The sequence below is a fragment of the Antedon mediterranea genome, chromosome 3 (genome assembly GCF_964355755.1).
Source record: "Antedon mediterranea chromosome 3, ecAntMedi1.1, whole genome shotgun sequence".
Classification (NCBI taxonomy): domain Eukaryota; kingdom Metazoa; phylum Echinodermata; class Crinoidea; order Comatulida; family Antedonidae; genus Antedon; species Antedon mediterranea.
In genome coordinates, this window is record NC_092672.1 from 33,161,022 (window position 1) to 33,185,247 (window position 24,226).

The following is a 24,226-nucleotide window of genomic DNA, read 5'->3' on the forward strand; positions in this document are numbered from 1 at the left end:
TCATCATCATTTTCTAGTTTTATTCGTATGATTTTTAATGCTAATTCTGTGGGTGTCTTGGTGAATAGAGATACAACATCGTACGAGACAAATGTGTAGTTCTGTGGACATTTAACGTCGCAAGTTCTTTAACTAAGTCTTTGGAGTTCTTTACATGATGTATAGTATTTCCAACTAGGTGCTCTAAATATCGGCAAGGGTTTTTCCTCTAAGTTATAGTATATGGAGTTGATGCAGTCAACAATAGGACGAAGCGGTACATTCATTTTGTGTATTTTTGGAAGGCAATAAATTCGTGGTTTTCCTTCTGCTGTAGGGAATATTCTTTTTTGCTCTGATTTACAGCATTTAATTTTAATTTGTTGATAGTGAAACACAAATTCAACATTCCTACGAAATACAACTAAAAGCTTTAATTTATTTAAATTTTAAGACATTTACAAATAATAATGATTATTATTATGAATTATACAATAATCAAAACACCTGATGATTGATACATTTATTTGTTTTTGTATATATTTGTATTGTCGGAGAATCCTTCTTCACATCTTTAGGTCTAATTCTAAGATCGATTCTTTACAAATTATCTTTGTGATATTTATCAGCTTCTTTTATCCTCATTATAAAAAAAACTGAATATAAAAACTGAATAATAAACACATGGGCATCTTTAAATCACATGATCTATACATTTCGTGAATCCAGAGCCAATAGCAATAGAAGCCTATCTTTATCTACATATTATATTAAACATTATTAATTAATCGCATGACTCATCTTCATCTGCTGCTGTCAATAGGGTCTGTTATCGTCATTCTTGCTGTTAATAATCATTATCATTAATTTTTTTATTTGCAAAGTATTGTAAATTTAAAAAATGTTCTAAAATTCGACAAATTTATCGAACAACATATTTTTTTTAAGAACAATAAGATTGACTCATGGAACAAAAAATGGAACCTTTTAAATCTTGATTATAAGTAATCATATTAAGTTTGAATTGACAGAGTGGTTTTATTTGTTTTTAATTTATGATTTTTTTTGATTTATGATCTGACAGACGATGTGTTACAAAAAGTATTATAATACTAATGTTGATAACATGAAATATACACCGTCTTTTTAAAATGTTGCGTCTCTACTAATAACTAATATTATGATAAACAGAACATAACATTAAAAGCAGTACAAGTACATGCTAATTAAATGTCATTGGAGCGATCTTAACTTTTTTCTCAGCAGCATACTGTCGGACGGTTGGTGAAACTGATGCATCTTTGCCAACGGCGAGTACAGCTTTTCCATTCCCTCTTGCGGTATCCGCTACTTGATCAACACAACCTTTGTCAATTGTTGATTGAGATTTGGCTTCCCATACCTGGTTACCATAAACGTGAAAATCGGCTTGTCTTCCGTTCATTGGCACTTCTGTTCTGACGTTAGAGCTACCAAAACGGTCACGTAAATACTTCCCAACTTGCCCCTGAAAAGAATATCCATGGTTCGCCATTTTGCTTGTAATTCTTCTGTAAACAAAAACAAGTTATAATGTATTTATCTTTTATAAGAAATACATAGAAATCAGAATGCTACCAATTAAATATTCAGTTTTTTATATTATATAGTGCTCGACTAATTTATTATGTAAAAATTATTCTGCAGTTGACATTATTTTGTTTACTCTCACTGTTTATACAATTATTTAGTATATTTATTGAGGTCAATTATAAACACAGGCCTATTTTTGCAAAGTGCTTCTTGAAAAAACCTCTACATTGAAAAAACTGAAACCATACATTATTACAGTAAAAAAAGGTTGTTAGTATGCCTAATTACAGTATTTTTGACATAATAAATAACAATTATTGGTCGAAGTTTTTTAGGGCCTCCCAACAATCGCATTGTAATGATCATAATGATAAAACTTAAAACACATAATATGCGGATATATAGGCCTACAATTTACTATTTCATTCTAGCATGCAACTGTATTATAACTCACATAATCTGTGACTTAAATAAGTAATAAACAAATTGAATAACATAAAATATGGCCTACAATACAACGCTTACCTTTAAAATGTTTCTAAAAAGTTTGCAATGAGTTGGCAGTGAATATGAAGTGGGTTGATAACAACACGTCGAATGTGTAAAACGTATATCGTGTTTACAAATTAACCGTAACAGTAACAATGCTGATTGGATAGAATTGTTCCCGTGATAGAAAACGCGCATATTTATGTCTAAATATAAACATTACATAATTCTGGAAAAACCCAATAGGGCGTAACTATGAAATGATAATTATAAACATCATGCATGATTCAACAACAAGATAATGGTAACAGGTAGTTCGTTTTTCAATTCAGTACCACTTAAATGCTGTAAATTGCAAGCGTTCAAAAATCGTCTCTTGTAGGATATATTATTTATAATCGACCGTCATAAAAATAACCAGTACAATAATAATAATTCGCGTTATCCTCAATCACAATCTCATTTTCATCCATCATAATCATTTGTATAGGGGTTGGTATTTGTCAAGTTATTTTACTTCTTTTTCTGATCTTTGAAACAGTTCTTATTTAATGTTACCATTTAAGTTATTATAATTAATGTACGCTGTTTTTTTATTTCATGAACTGTGTCTAATGTTGTTGATAATAGACTTTGTAATAATTAACATATAATTCTGACAATCTCTGCGCATGCTGTACAACTGTGCCTGAAATAGGTGCATCTCTCCCCATAGCAAGCACAGGTCTTCTACTTGCAATTCGTGCTTCTTCAACAATTACTCCTTCCATCTTCGGTGAAGACTTGCCCTGATATATTGGGTATAATGCGGATCCATCTATATGCTTACTGTTAATTTTATATATTAGCCTGTTTTCCTGTCGACGTTATTCGACGCTATCGTCGTTGATCGTTAACAGTTCAACGACGATCGTTTAAAAACGATATATATATAAACTTTATTTAGACACGAGACTGATGTGCAGTACAACTCGTTCAATCAATATTGATTGTTTTTACACAAGTTCGTGATACTGTATTACAAAACAAAAAAAATCAACACCATATAAATACAACAGAAACGAAAAAAATTGAAATTGAAAAGAAACAAAATTACAGCAGAATCCCCTTCATCTGACACCTCTATTTAGGGTACACCATACCGGTACTTCCCGTGTAAACGGAAACCCTTATCGAAGTGTATAATTCATGGGGATTCAACTGTAATACATAATAAATCTTTTGGATTTCATTGACGTTAAAATAATAGTGATAAAACACACATTTTACATAGTATTTAGCCATTTTAAAAGTTGGATGTAGATCGTAGATTACCATACCATTATGTTTTACAATGCATTTTTCAGATACGTTTTAAACAACTTAACTGAATTTGGAAGGGTATCAACATTGAGACTATTCCATATAATTGCTCCACGATAAGACAGACTTCGTTTTTTAAAATCGGTTTTTGGCTTTGGGATGAATAGATGTGTATCACTGTTCCTTAGATTATAATTTATATCCTTGAATGTAAATACATTATTTAGGTAAGGTGGGGCATTATCTGTCAAAACCTTATATATAACCATACAACATTCATATCTATCTTGATAAAATAAAGGTGACCAATTAATTTGCCTTAGTGCCTCACTACTAGGTGTGTCCCATGTTAGACCACACACGATTCGAGCTGTTCTGTTTTGTATAGTTTGAACTCTTTTCATTAGAGTTTGACTACTATTTCCCCAAATTATGTTACAATAGCTCAAGTAAGGTATTACAATAGAGTTTGCAATATGTTTTAATATGTTTTGTGGAAAATAATAGCTACATCGTCTAAGCATACCCAATCCATTTAGAGCTTTACCTCGAATGTATTCAATCTGATTTTTCCATGATAAATGTTCGTCTATTATGATACCGAGATGTTTGCAATATAGAACGCGTGGTACAACATCGTTATCTATATTAACTGATCTATTTTTTTCTTTGGTGGTTGCCAATCGGTTTGTCGATCCGATCAACATGAACTCGGATTTAGAGACATTTAGACTCAATTTATTATTTTTTAGCCAATCGTCGATTTGTATAAGTTCTTCATTTATACTTTGGTATATTTCATTTTCATTTTTTGAAGAACAATAAATTATAGTATCGTCAGCATACATACTTATTTTACATTTGTTTGCAACTTTCGATAGGTCATTTATATATAAGAGGAAAGCAAGTGGGCCCACGATTGACCCCTGAGGCACTCCACATTGGATGTGTGTATAGTCAGACAATGTATTATTTACATTTGTGAATTGCTTTCGCTCAGACAGATAGCTCTCGAACCATTTTAAAACATATTTACTTAAACCATAAAGTCTCAATTTGCTTAATAGTATGTTATGGTTTACCGTATCAAAGGCCTTTTTAAAATCTAGTAAACAGATTCCGACCAGCTTACCCTCGTCTATTGCACTATACCAGTCTTCCGTCACTTTTGTAAGTGCAGTAGATGTTGAGTATGATGGTCGAAAACCTGATTGATTTATACATAACAGATTATTATTATTTAAAAAAGCATAAAGTTGATTAAAAACGACTCGTTCAATTATTTTTGAAAGTATAGGTAGGACGGAAATGGGACGATAATTATTAGGGTTAGTTTTTTCACCATTCTTAAAAATTGGCGTGACCTTTGCTATTTTCCACGTATTTGGGAATTTACATGTTGTGAAGGAGTGATTTATGATTCTTGTAATTGTTGGGGATATAATCGGGGCAGACAGTTTTAGAATGCCCGGTGGTAAGTTATCATGACCAGTGGCTTTGTTTTTTGAAAGATTATTTAAGTATTTATATACAAATTCACATGTGATGTGTTCGAATTCAAAATTATTTTCGGTGAAAGCATCGATTTCGATAAAGTTGAAGATCGCCGATTATTGTTAACGATAGCATCGACTAACGTCGACAGGAAAACAGGCTTAAGGCTGGTTTCCTGTCGACGTAAGAACATCACTTTTGTTGCGACTACGTCGATTTGTCGTAAGAAATGCAGATTTTACAGGAAACCGATTACGATCGAAAATTTATAAAATCGACGCAACGTAAGAAAAATGGTAACGACAAACGATTTTACAGGAAACCGATGACCTAACAATTGTTGCGTTACGACGTTTTCTTCCGATTTTACAGGAAACCGGGATTTTTGATCTTACGCTTGAATGAACGCCCTTGCGTCACGTTTCTTACGTCTCTTACGAAAGTTGACTTGAAGTCAACTTTCGCAAGAGACGTAAGCGCAATCGTAACAAGCAACCAATAAGCGACAAGAGTTATGACGTAATGTGTATGACCTTATAGTGAAATAAAGCCGGACAATAACATTTGTATGTATTTACTACTATAATTTTAGCCCACTTTACAATGTTGTACATACTTTACAAATGCACAGTATAGTTTCAATATAATAATGTTCTAATCAGGGAGTTTACAACTCATATCAAAATATAATACACTTATTTATGGACGTGCAATAAACAATCAGCATTTCAAAGAAACCGATATTCTTCTGTTCTATTTGTCGGTAGAAACGTCGCGAAAGGTGAACATTTGCAACAAGATAAGATATAGAAAGCCCCTTTGTAAGCAATATAATATCATTATGTAACTTTAAAAAAAAAATGTTTGCTTGATTTTGTATAATTTATATTGTTTTGTTAAATTTATTCTTATTATAGGCCTGTAAATAATGGGTATCTTACTGCGGTAGTACTATCTCATGCTCGATTAGAGTATGCCTGGGCCCATAGGCCAAGGCCTAGCCTAGGGCATAAGTAGGTCTAATAATAATAGGAATCCCGAAATGATTTGCCTTTTTTTAATTTTGAAAACTATTTAAGGCTATAGGCCAGAATAATTCATTCATATTTTGATTCATACAATAGTAGCCTGCATAGGCCTACTAGCCTAGGCTCCTAGGCTAGTTTGGTTAGATTTTGGTCAAATAAATTCCTATTAGTACAGTATTAATCATGGAGTAAGTATTATTACTAATACTAGGGCCTAGCCTATCTACTAAAAATAATATGTTGGTGTGCTGCACTGACACTGCTGCTGAGTAGCTACAGGTACAATAACAACATTCAACATTTCGCGCGAAAAATGATAAAACCCGCTCTAAAAAGAAACACCAATCAGAGATGTTGTTTCAAATACGTCATAAATCTGACCGACGTAAGAAAAAAATTTCAACTTTCGTAACAACACTAAAATCGACGTAAGCATACGACGTGTGTTTCACAGCCAAAATTTCAACTTTCGGGAGCAGCATAACTACAGATGTTTCTCTGTGGCCCGACACGATCTTGACTAACGTCAACGACGTCAATTTTTCTCAACTTTCGTAAGAGACGTAAGAAACGCAAGAATCGTTGCAAAATTCGACTTCTTACGTCGACAGGAAACCAGCCTTTAAGCCTGTTTTCCTGTCGACGTTATTCGACGCTATCGTCGTTGATCAACGACGATCGTTTGGAAACGATCAACTTGAAATGATGACAATAGCGAGTACCTTTTCCTGTAAATCGTTAACATTTCCATGTTTACGTAGATGATCGCCGATTATTGTCAACGATAGCGTCGACTAACGTCGACAGGAAAACAGGCTTTAGCTAAAGAGTTTGGCGACTCACAATGCCTCTTAAGCCTGTTTTCCTGTCGAAGTTATTCGACGCTATCATCGTTGATCGTTAACAGACGATCGTTTAAAAACCATCAAGTTGAAATGATAATGATAGCGAGTACCTTTTCCTGTAAATCGTTAACATTTCAATGTTTACATAGAAGATCGCCGATTATTGTTAACGATAGCATCGCCTAACGTCGACAGGAAAACAGGCTTTAGCTATAAAGTTCGGAGACTCATAATGCCTCTAGGTTTAAAATCTGATTATACCAAATAGTTGTGCCCTCTTAAGCTGTCATGTCTACCACTATCAAACTAAACTTTGAAAAAGTGTGATATGCCAAAATATGGTAGCGATTATGCTTAAATATGGTAGCGATATGCTTAAATATGGTAGCGATATGCTTAAATATGGTAGCGATATGCTTAAATATGGTAGCGATATGCTTAAATATGGTATTGATATCAAAGATTGTATTATGTATCGGCGCTATACAATCTTTGGTGATACGGCCAAATGTGGTAATTATATGACATCATCAAGTCCATGGGCACGTCAATAAAGTTTGATAGTGTAGAAAGAGTTGCAGACTACAGATTTATATTGTCTCTAACATTCTCTCCACAATGATTCATCAACCAATAATATTTTGCCATGGATTTATAATCTTTATGTATAAATATTATCTACAAATGCCAATTACGTATATCAACGAATAGTAACAATATAAGTGTTAGTTAAATAACATTCGAATGATCTCAACATTGTTCGCAGTAGCATACTGCTGGACGGTCGGTGGAACTGTTGCATCTTTGCCGATGGCGAGTACCAGTATAGCCTTTTTTCCTTTTGCGGTGGCCACTAGTTGGTCAATACAAGCTTGGTTAATTCGTGGTTGAGATTTGGCTTCCCATACTTGTGTGACGTTCACGACAAAATCGGCTTGCCTTCTATTCATTGGTACTTCTGATTTGACGTAAGCCTTGCCAAAGCTAGCACGCAAATATTTCCCAACTTGTTTTTGAAACCAATATCCACGATTTGCCATTTTGTTGTATTTCTGTAAAGAAGAAAGGTCTACCGATCACATTTTTTGGCCTGGTGACATTCTAAGCTTTGTCTACACTATCAAACTTTTTATGATTTTCCCATATATGGACATGATGATGTCATATCACTACCATATTTGGGCAAATCACACTTTTTTTGATAAACTAGTTTGATAGTGTATACAGAGCTTTTATAGGTCGCTCTGGAGTGTGGAAGATTTGAAAATAGTGGAAGGGGAGGAACACTAGTGGATGGATAAGCAAGACTGTGAACCACAGCGATTTTAATTGCTTTTGCTTATCCTTGCCTCCTTAGATTTCCACCTGTCTTGTTTCTGTTACCTATGTTTTAAATGTATTTCATTTTAAAGGCTAAATAAAGAATGAATGAATGAATGAACACAGTGTGATTAATAATTCATACTAAAAAGTACACATACCTTTAGATTATGTTTCTAAAATTCTTTCTTCTTATTCTGCAATTGTTGAATTTTAAAGTGAAGTGCTGACGGACACGATCGAATTATTCTAATTTCCTCCTGTCAAAACTTTAAATATCTTATATTTACAGATAAAATATACATAGAAATTATGTTTGCTCTGAGATAACAAGAACATATAAATAAAAACTAACAAAAATATTAAAATTGTGTCACTTCCACTCTCGTACGTTATACTAACAAACATTCAGTGCTGTTAAACATTAGGAAATTATCTAAAAACAGCACTGATAGAATAAACTCTGAATAGTTGTTTAAATATTAAAACATTGTATATACTTCTGGAAAAACCAATAACTAGCAATGTCATATTGTTTGTATGAATTGTCATTTCCTTAACGTATTAGGCCTACTGTATTATTCCGGTATTTTACTGTTAATTGTCAAATCAAACTTATGTGACATAATGTAAACAAGTTTAAAACAATACAACTATTTTATTTCGTTAAAACTTTTGAAATTAACAAAGTTTAAAAAAATGGGCATTTGTATTATATAAGACCTTTACATTTTATCATAGGCCCTATATTATTCTGATATAAATTATACTTATTTACAGTCATTTATAATCAGAAATTTCTGTGACAGCTAGTACTTACTTCTTTTAACAAAATAAATAAACTTTGTTTTGTGGAAGAACCTACCTAGGCCTATAGAATAGAATTAGGCGTCTTTCATTATTTTTATAGCTCCCGGCCGGTCGTCCGGCAAATAAAATCGCATCTCAATGTTTCGTTTTCACGACGCTCCACGCGGCTATGCGCCAATCGTTTTACGCGATATGCGCGTAGCCGGTACCAATGACGCGAACCTTAAGTATGACATTATTTGATCGGGTTTTAAAAGACTGCATAAATGTTTATCCTATAGTTCTAACCTGTCTAATTTCTTTTGTTTATGTATTCACATTTTCTTCGGGCAATACTTAAATATAAATATATTAATGTTGTTGAATACTGTATTAGAATATTATCTAAAAAATTTATGATTGGATAAAACTCTTCTTGTGATGATACAGAAACTATGAATATGTTCAAATATTAAAACATTTTAATCGTGGAAAAACCAAAGCTAGCTATGTATAATGTATTTGTGAGAATTGTCATTTCCTTACTGATTATTTTTATCCTTTATAACTACGGGTATTTGTCATTGTGTTTAAAAGAAAACAAAGTAAGTCCTACCTGGAGTTCCAATTGATTAAGAAAACACATTATAATTGATTAATAGTATAATCTTGCAATATATAATGTGTTGTCTTTAATCAATTGAAACTCCAGGTAGGACTTTGTTTTGTGGGATAATCTTTGTTAACATCAACTCATAGTTAACTTATAGCATTTTAACAATAAAACATATTTGGTATTACTTAGGTGTGTTTTTAGTTAGAAATAGTGATGGTATTGGAGTTGTGGCTTGGTGGTTATGATGCTTGGCTACCACTCCAATGGTCCGGGGTTTAAGTCCCATCACATGTCAGGATTTTTTCTAAGGACCAAATTACTCCACTCCCAAAGACTTGTAACAAGACTTTGTTTATGTAGAGCATCTTGTGAAATGTTTGTCTTGTGAACCTCCGAGGGTCCCTAATGATTAGCAATAGCTGGATGGATCACCCTCATTAAATATGGTTAAATAATAAAATAAATTATAATATAATAATAATAATAATCATAATAATAACTGACATATTTTTCTCCAAAAAAAAAAGAAGCTTTCGATTTAGCTTTACAATTAGGCCTATTAAAAATACATTTCTAAATTACACATTATTATGCTCATCACCTTCATCAATTCTAATTTGTTTTTTCAATTACGTTTTGTTAAAACTGCACCAATAACTCGCCCTACACACTATATATCTAAACTATTGTCAATGAAATGAAACTGAAATTTTAATTTTTACTCTTAGTATAACAATGTATTTAGATAGATTGTTATAATGCAGTAATGTTAATTGAATGTCATTCTACAGATGATAACATGTTTATCCTTTGCATACTTCTCGACGTGTTCCGAAACTCTTGCATCTTTCCCGATGGCGAGTATAGCCTTTTTACCTCCTGCAGTATCCACTAGCTGGTCAACACAATCTGTTTCAATTTTTGGCTAAGATTTGGCTTCCCATACTTGATTACCCATGACTAGAAAATCAGCTTGCCTACCATTCATTTTTACATGTTCCTTGACTTGGGTCTTGCCGTGTTCCGTACGCAAAAATTCTCCAACTTTTTTCTGAAACTCATATCCATGGTTCGCCATTTTGTTTGTAATTTTTCTGTAAACAAAGTTATTTTGCTAGAATGATTAATTGAGCTGGGACGCAGAAACGCATATGGGAAGAAAGGGAATTAGAATGCGAACCCTATTCAGTGGCCTATTATATCGGTGGTGTAAATCGTCTAAAATCATGATAATAAAATATACGGGTTTTTAAATTGAAAATCATGGCTCTTTATTGTTGCGCGCAACCCAATTATATAGATAGAAAATGGCAGCCCTTAGGTTTTGCATCGTTTAGCTTGAGCACGATCAATAGTGAATGCAGTTGTTATTATTGTTCACAATACTGTATAGTATATACACAAACATTGTATTGTAACACGCAGGAATGGTTATCAACAACACTTATTATGTTCCATTGCTATGGTTATTCCATGCACCTATAATTAGAAGTAGTAGGCCTACTAATGTATAGGTACTTGGTTATTCCAACAAAAGCCATCGCCTAAGCAAATCATCAGGCTCATCGTCTGTTTACAACAAGTTAGACCTACAATTGTTATTATGCATTATAGTTTATTAGAATAATTGCTAACATAACCTGTTATTAAATAATATTGAATTGCATCCAAATTCCTCATGTTTAATCAAGTTCAAATCTGAATTTCGTTGTAACATACAGTAGCCTACGTTATTTAGATTTTCCCACAGATTATTAATATTTTCTGCATGGTAACAACGTAAATTAATAAATAAAAACATAATACAACGCTCACCTTTAAAATTAAAAACGTTTCTAAAATGTTAGAATGGTTTTAAAGGATGTGGAATTGGGTTGATGAAACACGCCGACTATTAAACGTAAAAGTGCCTATAGGCCTACTAAAATACCAGTGCTGATTGGATAGAATTGTTCCCGTGATAGGAATATACATATTTTGTCTAAGAATAAACATTACATCATTCTGGAAAAACCAATAAGGGCTTAAATATAGAACTGATCGTTAAATTCTTGTTTTCCAGCCCTCTGTAGGTTACTCAACAAATATAATAATTAGATTCATTGTGTAGCTTTTAATTCTTTTTAATCTTGTAAAGCAATACTACCAATATTTGTTTTTAATGCATGCTAATAAGAATATATTGGAAATGTGTTACATTTTTTTATCTAACAAAAAAATATTTTCAATTTTAATTTTTAACTTTTGTAAATCAGTATTTGAAATTTAGCCTTATAGTGTAATAAGGTAGATTTTTAATAAAAGCCGAATTTATATATATATATATGATTTACAATATCATTCCAAAACTATAAGATAAAATCATGCACATGACATAGATAATGGACATTACGTCATTCTGGAAAAACCAGCGATATGGCATAAAATAAAAATACAGGTACTTGAGTTTATTTGTATTCGATAAACCAAAACAACAAAACACTCAAAGCATATTTCATCCAGGGGCAGCCTGGTATATTGTAGATCCGAAGAAGGTGGGGGGTATTTCCAAATTTCCCAAAAAGTAATTTGTAAATTATTAATATATAACAAAGTCAATCATAATCGATCACGGATTTCCATTAAAAATAATAGAAAGAACGAAAGTGGATATAAACGTAAAAAATAAAAGAAATATAAGTGTGGACAGAGACCAAAAAGCTTGAAACCTTTATATTACGGCTTGACCATCGGTTAAACTAAGGCTCATGCCTACGGCCCTACACTATCAAACTAGTTTGACAAAAAAGTGTGATGTGCCAAAATATGGTAGTGATATGGCCAAATGTGGTAGAGATATAACATCATCATGTACATATTTGGGCACATCACATTATTTTTTCACATAAAGTTTGATAGTGTAGACAGAGCTAAGAGTTACAATAACAAATTAAAACGGATTGTAATCATCATAATTGTAGGCGTCACCCAACAATATGTATGTAGTATACTAAACTTTGCAATAATTAACACATAATACAGTTATTTCTGCGTTTGGTAAAATTTTATTTTCTTACTAAATAAATTATCTTTTATTTTTGAGCAGAACAGTTAGTTGAACGACATTCGGACAACTTCTACGCCGTTAGTTGCAGCATGCTGCAAAACGGTTTGCGAAATAGACGCATCTCTCCCGATAGCAAGTACAGGTTTCCCCACTCCACTTGCAATTCTTGCTGCTTGAAAAACATACTCCTTTTCAATCTTCGATGAAGACTTGGCCTCCCATATCTGGTTGTTGCCACAGACAAAATCGGCGTAACTGCCGTTCATTGGTACCTGTGATCTCACGCCACTGTATCGGCTGCGCAGATAGTTGCCAACTTGCCCCTCAAATGATGCTCCATGGTTATACGCCATTATTTTTGTCTGAAGAAATAACATTTGTTTAGAGTCAAGAATAATGCCCAGCTACCCTCTGCAAACATCTTAGAATCTGGAATTAATATTCTACAACCGAACCCAATAATGCGTTTTACAAAACAATCTATTTTCAGTTATGAATGTAAAAATAGTTTATCGATAATAATTTAAACTTACCTTCAGAATTGTTGCCAACAAACCTAACAAACAAGTTTTTGTTATTACAGTATTAAAAAGTGTAACTGCTGAGCTAGCGATCGATAAAAAAACGAGTTATAGTAAAGCGTGCTGCGTTCTTTGCTTATAAAGAAATGATTTCAAACCTGTGATTGGATAAAATCCTACTCGTGACGCAGATAATGTACATTACGTCATTCTGGAAAAACCAACTATATGGCATCACAGATGTATTTGTATTACGATAAACTGAAACAACGACACATTTTCGATGCACTTATAGATTTATGGAAAGATTATATTATCTTTCAAATCCCATTTGTTTTGTGTTTTTATATTTTTCTTGTTAATCCTGTAAACGTTTGCTATAGTACTATGAATGTACATTATATTATTTATTTATTTATTTATTTATTTGTATTGCATACGCATCCAACAGCGAGCAACTCGCCAAATACAGAACGAATAAGCTATTTCATAATTCATCGGGCTTATAAACTAAATCTCATTTGAGGCCAGGGAATGGAGTTCAAAGAGTCGTGAGTCCTAGCAATACTGCAGGTCAGGATCGAACTCTGGACCAATAGCTTCACGCAATACAACTACAGTACCAACAAAATTAAATTAAATTATAGGCAATAATTACTAGTAAACAAAAAAAAAACCAATGGATCATAAGTTGATCCAGGGAAGAGTTAAATTACACTCTTCCCTGGTTGACCATAAAAGGTGTGATGTGAGACTAATTTTGGAAAAACCCAAGTCCGGCAGATAATATAATAGAGATAACGCGAGTATGCCAAGTGTGTCCTTATTGGTTTTCGATTTCATACTCTTGGCTTCCCCTGTCTTTTTTGTTCAGTTTCAAAATGTTGTTTAAAAAATAGAATCTTATACATTGATTAATGGCTTAACAATTAACTTAATACAAGCTTTAAAAATCAAACATTTATCATAGAAATCATTTAAAAGTAAAAAACCCAAATTTTGAAATGCACGTGAAGACTTTCCGCGCGAACCGTTTATTACGATGTTATCATATACACAAACAATGTGCGCGTACCACTATCCAAACAGGTTCGTAGAAAGTGGTATTCACCAAGTTTCGCGTGAGGTGTAAATCGTATAAAAACAACCTCTGAAACAACTTTTATCCAATAGCATTCCCAAAATTGGGTCACATGATAATATTGTCGCTATGGTGATGAGGTGAGCAGCGACTGAACATCTGCTGTACAGTTCTGCTGAATCTGATCTGCAGTGCTTCCCAGGTAGTGAGATACTGCTTCTGAAATTCAACAAGATAATTGGCCTGATAAGCTACGATACAATGTTATGAAAATATTTACTTGGCAAAATAGAATTTTGCGAAGTATAGGCCTAGTAGGTCTAGGCCTACTTGCTTTGTTTGTTAGCACGATAGCGCTTAGAATTTTCAAGTTTTCATTCTGAACATTTCGGTTTAAATATCCCTATATATTGCCTATTGAAATTCAAGAAAATCGGTTCATTAATAATATAACTGTAAAAAATGTGTTATTCTTTTAACATGGGCCGTAATATCAAAATACGCCCTCTCTGACAATATTTTGCAAAGTACTTCACTCGGTTTCTGAGTGCTTTCAGTTAACGGTATTAATAAATCGTATAAAAAACGACAACAGCATAATTATGACTTAACAACGACGAACAAACTAATGTGAACATTAAATTTCATACCCTGTCACGTGTTCGTAGAGATGCCTTGTTGTCTTTGTAAGACGCCCATGCGCACTCCAATATCAAAGCAAAAACTGCGATCAGAAATCCTAAATACATGACGTAGAAGACACCGGCCATCATCATAAAGTTCATCTTGCTACTGGAGGTACCAGCTGAAAACGAATACAATTATTCAAATCTCCCTCTTAAGCTTAGTTCCCACTAGAGACGCAACACAAGGACGACACGCAACGTAAGCGAGTTGACCAATCACAAGCGATTGATTATTCAAACTCTCGCTTGTCATTGGTCAACACGCTTGCGTTGTGTTTGCGTCCTTGCGTTGCTTCCAAGTAGGAACAAATCTTTATACAAGAAATAAATATAGTAGTAATCTGTTTCTATTAGTTATATATTAAGGCCAATTTCACAGACGAGCGGTAACGATAAGCGGAAATCGCATAGGCTTGTCCCACGTAGAATCTGTATCTATCCTGAGTGGAAACCATTCGCTCAGTCAATGATCATATGGAATAACATACATTCTATATTTATATTACCGTCACCGCTCGTCTGTGTACATTTGACTTTAGCTAGATTTGACTTAATATTGGTGAAAATATATTATTTTGGCACACATTGCGTTGAGACAAATCCGAAATTTAATAATTATAATAAGAGACTTTCGGCAAGTCTTCTGAGGATTTATGAAAAAATATATAAATAGATATAAAAACAATTATTTTTGGTATTATATTTCTGAAATAGGCCTATATCTTTGGAGTGAAACACGCATTAAGTAAAATTTTTTCTTACAAGTACTACGGCTAGGACACACCCCTCCGAAATATTTCTCTGTCAGCTCGTCGATGAAGCCCTCCTGTCTTAGACGCAATATTTCCCGCTCGAAGCGAATTCGAAACAACGATCCCTTCGGAAGTCCTAGCCCGTAGCCTAATTTTCCAAACAAACCCCCGACTGTCATGACGTCACACGGTTCTTGATTAGCCACGTAATCCAGGACAGAGGAGTCCCATATGAACGAGTAGTTTCCTTGGCGGACTCGTGCAATGCCGTCGTCGGAGTTGTCGGCATATGTGTCGTATTGACGCATGAAGCCCGACATATCCTGAAAGAGCTCCAGTTTGGCGCTCTGGAAGTAAGACTGGGGCTGGCTGTTTCGTGTCGTTCCATACTTAATCTCCGTCTGATCCGCCAAATCCTCAATTGAGCTAATCCCTATAAAAGAAAGATTATTATCGTTCACAACTGAAATGGTTACGTATACCTGGCCATGTAAAAACGTCATATAACGTTACGTCAAAAAAAGTATTATAAAACCTGTGTCCATCCGGGATACTGTAAAGAAAGCTGCAAGATTGGCAGTATACGTTGAGATTATGATGGTGACGGCGATCCACCAGCAACCGGCCACCACACGGCCAGGTGGTGATCTCGACTGCGAGTCTGCACCCTGTCAATTAGACAAACAATGTTTTGAGCTCTGTCTGCGCTATGAAACTTTATGTGACAAAAAACAATTATGTGCCCATTATGGAGATGATGATGTCATATCATTACCATATTTGGGCATATCACTACCATATTTCGGCACATCACACTAGTTTGATAGACAGAGCTTATTTGCATGAGTACGTCAATAAAGATTGGTTCCCAATTGGACGCAATGCAAGGACGTAGACGCACCGTAAGTGAGTTGACCAATCACAAGTGATGGATTATTCGAATTGTCATTAGTCAATGACGCTTGATTTGCGTTTACGTCCTTGCGTTGCGTCCTAGTGGTAATCAAACTTTACGAATAATACGCAAGCGAAAATGGAAAAAAAAGAAGCTAATACTAAACTATTATATAGGCCTATTATATACCTGTTGCACGAGAGAAGCATACGAAAACCACAGTGATTGGTACATATTCAACGCGTTCCTCGTATCGTATTCCGACATATCGTCGGGTTCTGCGCGCGTCAAGTACGCGCCGTAGTAACCATGTGGACTCAAGTAGCTACAGACGGAGATGACGACACCGACGAGAAACGTGGCCGCGATGACAATTATCCATAGTAGCGGTTCAAACGGTTGAAGAAAGGCAAAGAGATCAACTTCGGGGTATTCGACCTTCATCAGGAAAGTTAAGCCCAAGTCAAGATACGGTTTGGTGAAGTCGATAACTTGCTGTCGTTCGTAACTGATTGTAAAAGGCGCAACAGCGATGTCTGCCCTCTGAAATAATAATGCAATTTATTATTAAAACAGTGTTTAAGCTTAGCCCATTTTTAATCGTGGTTCTCACTACAGGGTCAACGCAACAACTTAGACGAAGTGAGTAACAAAAGCGACAGTTGGAATCTTGTGATTGGTCAAATCACTTGTGTTGCACTAACGTCCTTACGTTGGGTATCTAGTGGGAACCAACCAAGCATTATTTACCTCTTTCAAACCGCCGTCAGCAAAACTCCGAAGTTGCGTGGGGAGAGTGCGTCTGGAACGTGTGTGTGTGTGAGCTGCAGAGTTTTTCTAGGCGATGTGTGAAAGGGTAGAAGAATAATCTCCAACGTATAACTAGTTTTTAAGGCTTGTTCCTACAGCAACTTGTCAAATACCTGTACATGTACTTTTTAATATCCTTCAATTTTCTAATAGTAAAACAAATAATACATACCCCATACACTAGCTCCCCAACCATACCGATCCAGACTCCGTCCTCATTCATAGAGCCATAGTTAGCATCTGGTACCAGCTCAAGATCGTACGTAAAATTCATTTCTTCTTGTAATCTACAAAGTCATTATACATGTGTTTAAGCCTGGCTCACACTGGGACGCTAAGCAATAGTCGACTCGTGATTGGTCATATTAATTGCGTTGCGCTTACGTCATTGTGTTGCGTCCTAGTGGGAACCAAGCTTTAATTAAAAAGGCCCGGACTTGTAGAGTTTGGTTCCATAATTAAAATGGTTATTTTTATGTATCTGTATGAATCGGGCAGACACGCACACCCCCTCTTCCTGCATATCAACATCCCAAACTTTTAAACATAATTTCCCCACTAGACGAATCTATTCGCGCGCGCGAACATGAGGCGCTGGGCGCTATTGCACATGCGTATTCACATTTCCATCAATAAAAGTCGGAAATTTTGCTTAACCAATCTGTATCAGCATAAAGTTACCTTATGAGTAAATCGACGCAAAATCCCGAGAATTCACCATCTTCAAACATAACAAATGGCCGTTCCTGTCAAAGAATTAAATAACTTATGACAAAATAAGGAGATAATAATTATATTATAACTATAGAATCTCAATATGTATAAACTTCATGCGGAAGAGTGTATAAAGCTCTGTCTACACTAACAAACTAGTTTGACAAAAAAGTGTGATGTATCCAAATATGGTAGTGATATGCTTAAATATGGTAGTGATAAGACGTCATCGTGTCCATTATGGGACATCACATTTGTTGTCACATAAAGTTTAATAGTGTGGACAGAGCTTAAAAAGATTGTTTACCAATATCGTAGTAACTTTTAGAGTAACATTCGATAGATCGTGCGTGCCATCCACTGGTACCGTGGTCGTGTTGCCCATAAACGTGATTTGGTTCTCGATACTCAATTCGTTTGACCAGAGTCCGACCTGAAAAAAACTCCATTTTACTACACTGAAGTCATTCCTTGTTACGTTTCCTAGATAAATTGTATGCGCATGCGTACCTCTAACGCTCTTTTTTAAGATACATTTAGTTTAGTTAAATTTTGGAAACTTATACATTACCTTAGTAAACCCTTTCTTTTCCAACAAGACAATATCAAAATCTGTCGACCATGGTGTGTTCATGTTGGTAAAGTTCAAATAATTCATCACACCTTCACCGTTAGACTGTTAAAAACGAACATAAGCAAAGAAAAGGAAAGAATTTAAACATTTAAAAAAATAGAAAGGGAGGGTACAAATTGATTTTCGTTGCTTTTGATTAATGAAATTACTTACCAGCCATACTTGGACCAATCTTATATAGTACATTCGTTAATTTTACCTTTCTAATTTTGTCAAGGAATATTTCTCCGTCTGGCCAAATCTTGGGTTCACTTGTTGAACAAATCTTCTTTGGAAATACCGGAGCTTTGATGTTAATGCCGTCTTCGGCACAGTCTGCTAGTGCGTATGCTACAGTGTACACCGCATCGTAAGTCCTGTATACTAAACCCTGTGAGATAAGGAAATATGATGACGTAATGATCTCGCGGGTTCAGACGATTGTGGCGTTTATTATATATTTGTGAATTAGAGGTAAAGATATAGTCTAAAGCTCTGTCTACACTTCAAACTAGTTTGACAAAAAAAGTGCGATGTGCCTAAATAATAATAGTAGTGATATACCTAAATATGATAGTGATATGACGTCATCGTGTTATATGGGCACATCACATTTCTTTGTCACATAAAGTTTGATAGTGTAGACAGAGCTTTATTGTGTTGATAGTTTGTTAATTTTGATATGGGAGCACGCAACCTGCTCAGAAGTCCAAAGTTGGAGAAATGAAATTCAAAAAAACTTTTATCAAACAGGAGAGGGCGATATAACAATTACTGACAACCACTGAATAGAGGACGGTATATAACATACCTCGATAGATTCAGGCCCTTTGACTTTACGTGGGTATGGCGAATTCTTCTTCCATCTCTTGACAAAGTCTTTTGTGTTGCTGTTATTGCTGCTAATCGCAGGCCGCGTTCCTATCAACCCATGCAAATGAGATGGAACAGTTTTATCAGTATCGTAAAGTCCATCCTAAAACATCAGAAATGAATTACTGTATTTACAAATTACAGTACCTGTATACGGTACCAAATCAAGTTTTTGATAGGCTAGTACCTATAGGCCTAAATATGTAAATTTACAAATTACAGTACCTGTATACGGCACCAAATCAAGATTTTGATAGGCATTTTTGGGTAATCATTACAATAATTCCCGTGACTGCCTCATAAACTTCTACATTGAAACAAATTACGTTTTTTGTTTTATTTATCTTGCAGTAAAAATGCAGTAACTGGAGTAGAATAATGTTAACTACGTGATTCCATAATTGTTACATTTAGGTAACAATCCTAAATCATAGGTTTATCCGATCGCGATATTAGTATAAGTTAAATTATTCACTTAATTTTTGTTCCTTTATATGCTTGTATATTCTCATTTATTAAAGTATGAAAATGCCCTTACCATAGCGGTTACCCCGTCAGTCACCACCCAGGCCCATCCTCGCCCCGTCATCCCAAGCTTCTCTGCCTCCAGCAACACGTACTTAGCGTACGGAGCCAGACAATTCAGAATAATAATTCTAGCCATTTTCTCGTCGCGTATACGTAAAAGTTGTTCGTGAATTTTTATATTAGAAGCAACTGGTGTCGGAAGGAACTGCTCGATCGTGGCTATAGACCATTGCTTGATGAGGGCAATTTTCTGAAATTCTTGAATACCGTTGATGCCTGAAAATGAATAACACGAAGTTGGAAAAGTTTCATTGGATCTTGAAAAAACTCAAATAGGTCCTACGGAAAAGATAGCTTACCATAATCACTAAGTGACGTCACAATAGCCAGCCGCGTCCACTGAAAATGGTCGACAAGTGCGGCCAAAACTTTTCCTTGTACGCTGTCCGACGCACTCATCTTCATAAGGTATGGAAACGTTTTATTGTCCAACGAGAGCGTAGGATCTGTAGCAAATGGCGCTATTATTGGTACGTGTAACCTATCAGCAATCGGATAAACTGCCTTGACGGATGACGAGCTTACGGGTCCGATAAATGCGTGGATTCCTTTTGTCAACTGGTAACAAGCTACAGAGATATAAGTAATTGTTGAAACCTCACGTACTTAAAAACGTAAAAATAATATTTATTTATTCATAACTATGTTACGAATTAGCTGGCCCTCGTTCAGCAGGGAATTATTTTAAAACTTGGTTCATATTTGTATGTAACGACGTAGGCAACGCAAGTGGAGTTCACATCAGTTCTGATAATCCACTGATTGGTCAAATCACTTGCGGCGTGATTACGTCATTGCGTTGCGTCCTAGAATATGGGAACCAAGCAGCATTAGTCGCAGAATCTAATATAGGGCCCAAATGGGAACTTACTGTAGCGGCAACATTTTAGTAAAAACGATATAATAGTATACGAAAATTGTATTTGGTCAAGATTATGGTCATGACTGGAAACTGATTAAACAATAAATTACAGGTATAAGGTCTTGTATGCATGTAATTTCATTTATGCATTCTAAACTATATAAAAAGTATAAAAGCTACCATGTAATGTAAGTATGTATCTCAATTATCAATGTTCTATAAACACGTATAACGGTTGTGTCAAAACCTATCTTCTGCTGTGCTATAAATTAAACGACCACACCACCCACTAAGGGGCACGTGCTCAGGCCGGTTCATATTTATACGTAACGACGTAGGCAACGCAAGTGGAGTTCACATCAGTTCTGATAATCCACTGATTGGTCAAATCACTTGCGGCGTGATTACGTCATTGCGTTGCGTCCTAGAGTATGGGAACCAAGCAGCATTAGTCGCAGAATCTAATATAGGGCCCAAATGGGAACTTAATGTAGCGGCAACATTTTAGTAAAAACGATATAATAGTATACGAAAATTGTATTTGGTCAAGATTATGGTCATGACTGGAAACTGATTAAACAATAAATTACAGGTATAAGGTCTTGTATGCATGTAATTTCATTTATGCATTCTAAACTATATAAAAAGTATAAAAGCTACCAAGTAATGTAAGTATGTATCTCAATTATCAATGTTCTATAAACACGTATAACGGTTGTGTCAAAACCTATCTTCTGCTGTGCTATAAATTAAACGACCACACCACCCACTAAGGGGCACGTGCTCAGGCCGGGTTAAATGATAGGCCTAATTCATTACATATTATGATGCATTATTGTTATTAATTTTGACTATGAAGGGTTAAGGGTCATATGAATTTAATTTGTCTGTTCAGCTGAAAGTGACGTTTTCAAAATGTAGATGTCGAAATATCAGCGCCGATAGCGTCAAAAAGGTTATAGTACGTGGTCCGCTGGCAGTATAAATGTCATCTTCAATAATCACTTTCTTTGTCATAATCACTTTTATCATCGTCATCATATATTCATCATGTTGCATTATTTGGTATAGATATTTATTTATTTGTTGACCATAGACCTTTGAATCGGTGGCACACACAGTATGCGGTGCGGTCCAAAAAACAACAAAAAATATGTATGTATGATTATCCCTAAAACCCTGCTGAATTAATGAATATATATAACAGGTTAAGAAATACCTGTAGTAATGTTCCCTTAAGCTTGATTCCCACTAGGACGCAACGCAATGACGTCTAGCGCATCGAAAGTAATTTGACCAATCACAAGCGATGGATTATTTGTGGTTGGTCAATTCGCTTTCGTATACTTCGTTGCGTTGTGTCCAACTGGAAAGCTCTGTCTACACTATCATAAAAAGGTGTGATGTGCCAAAATGTAGTAGTGATATTCCCAAATATTGTAGTGATACAGGCATATCACATTTTGTTGTCATATACAATTTGATAGTGTAGACAGAGCTTTAGTGTACAGTATCTTGATTGTATTACCAACCGTTTCGTATATCTTTAAACGTATCAATGACGCCAGATGTTCCATTTGAGATGTATTCTAACTGGACATCTTTAAATTGTTTGTTATTTCGATTTATTCGTTGGATCGCCATCTCCACTGCCCTTTGACCTGTTTCCATAGATTCTACATCGCCAAATAAAGCTCCTATGTAAAATATTAAGATAAGGATATTTGTAAATAACAGAATCGCCACTATTATTGAATGTTGCATTCACATTATAGAATCTATACTTCAACGATTCTACTATTCTTTAAGCTTGGCTCATACTGGGACCAATGACAAGCAACAGTGCGAATAATCCATTGCTTGTGATTGGTCAAACGTTGCGTTACGTAATTGTGTTGCTTCTCAATGAGAACTTAAGCATTTAGATGTATTTTCCCCCAAAACACGAATAATAATATATAAAAAAGACGGTAATTAATAGGCCATTTTGGAGTTTTAATACAGTTATTCACTTCTTAATTTCACTAATGTGAAGTAACTTAAAATTATGACCACATGCCTCTAATATTCTAACTTTATGCATTGACAAATTGATATCTATCGCCAAGCAGGATTACTCTACTATGAATGCCTCTGTTTTTTGTCGCATCGTTAAAATTAATGTCTGAAAATGCGTCGATTGGATCCGCCACATTGACCTTTGCGCGTAAACATTAATTGTATAAGAGTTAATGAAAACATCTTCGGATTATCCTCTCTATAAGAATTGGACAAGTGCTGGGTGATGTTAAGACTTATATCAACACCATCGCTCGCTTCACTCCCCGGGGAAGAACAGGTGACTATTAGATTAAAGGGACTTGATTGAGTTGCAATTCTTACTATATCTTACTTTTAGTTCCAAGTTCAGCTATTAAAGAGGCAGTTATTACAGGTTTCCGCGAGAAGAAATCGTTGTTTTGACTTTCGAAATTGCAGTTGTAGATTCCAAACATAATTTCCTGAGTTCGTTCGCAGATAGTGGATCATTTCAATTCAAGAAGAGCGCGTGTGACGTGTTTCCGTCAATTTGATAATGGTAGCGGCCACTATCAACCTTTATGTGAAAAAAAATGCGATGTGCCTATATATAGATATGATGACGTCATATCACTATCGTATTTGTGCATATCACTACCATATTTGGGGAAATCATACTTTTTTGTCAAACTAGTTTGATGATGTGGAAAGAGATTTAGGCCAGTGTGTTTTTCGATTGTCTTTTGTGAGATTCATTTATCTGTATAATTACACTATTTATAATCTTCATTATACATATAATATACGATATATTATACCGTATCATTATAATACATACATACATTCATTCATTTGAATAAATATTTTTCTTTGACAGAACAGAAATTGACGGTTCAATTTTCTTTTCTTATTTCTTTTCATTTTTCCTTCATCTTAAAAAAAATCTTCCCATAAAGGCAAATATTTCTTCAACAACCCAACCAGTTTTTTTTCTTTTGTATTTTGTAATTAGACTATGCGTCGTGTGAAAAAGCATTCTCTACATACTAACTGCATGCTCCTCAGCTGTAAATTCTCATTCATTTTTTTTTTATCATTTTGTTAGACATAGGCCTATAGGCTGATTTGGGAATTATTCAAATTAAACTTTTACTTACCTATCAAATATTTCTTAGATGAAGAAGTTGTTATAAATGAAATGATAATAAGCAGTATAAGTGTCGTAGTCCTTTGTTGAAACATCCTCAGTACGGATCTTCTCTCAGACGTAATGTTGAACAATTGAGGTGGTAGCAAAATAATCGATGGAGTCTGGAACTATGGTGTGAAAGT

General features: G+C 34.7%; 1 protein-coding gene and 2 long non-coding RNA genes across 4 annotated transcripts; all 3 read right to left on the reverse strand.

Moving 5' to 3' along the window:
- Positions 1–398: 398 nt before the first annotated feature.
- LOC140043887 (uncharacterized) lies at positions 399–2,152 on the reverse strand. Its single transcript, XR_011844430.1, has 2 exons — positions 2,077–2,152; positions 399–1,529 (listed from the first exon to the last, which is right to left on the reverse strand). It is a non-coding gene; the product is annotated as an uncharacterized lncRNA (long non-coding RNA).
- A 4,614-nt stretch (positions 2,153–6,766) lies between these two features.
- Positions 6,767–11,333, reverse strand: LOC140043888 (uncharacterized). Of its 2 annotated transcripts, none has more exons than XR_011844432.1 (4): positions 11,250–11,333; positions 8,895–10,528; positions 8,191–8,298; positions 6,767–7,761 (listed from the first exon to the last, which is right to left on the reverse strand). It is a non-coding gene; the product is annotated as an uncharacterized lncRNA (long non-coding RNA). The 2 variants fall into 2 exon arrangements; XR_011844431.1 differs by having other exon boundaries at positions 8,850–10,528.
- Positions 11,334–13,130: 1,797 nt separating this feature from the next.
- LOC140045274 (glutamate receptor ionotropic, kainate 1-like) lies at positions 13,131–24,147 on the reverse strand. Its single transcript, XM_072090117.1, has 15 exons — positions 24,052–24,147; positions 22,408–22,572; positions 20,313–20,582; positions 19,964–20,229; positions 19,364–19,528; positions 18,773–18,943; positions 18,511–18,615; positions 18,247–18,372; positions 17,907–17,971; positions 17,398–17,512; positions 16,605–16,958; positions 16,056–16,188; positions 15,531–15,953; positions 14,733–14,887; positions 13,131–14,301 (listed from the first exon to the last, which is right to left on the reverse strand). Exons 1-15 carry the CDS (start codon positions 24,134–24,136, stop codon positions 14,191–14,193), a joined length of 2,709 nt encoding a protein of 902 aa, XP_071946218.1. The 5' UTR covers positions 24,137–24,147; the 3' UTR covers positions 13,131–14,190.
- Positions 24,148–24,226: the final 79 nt, after the last annotated feature.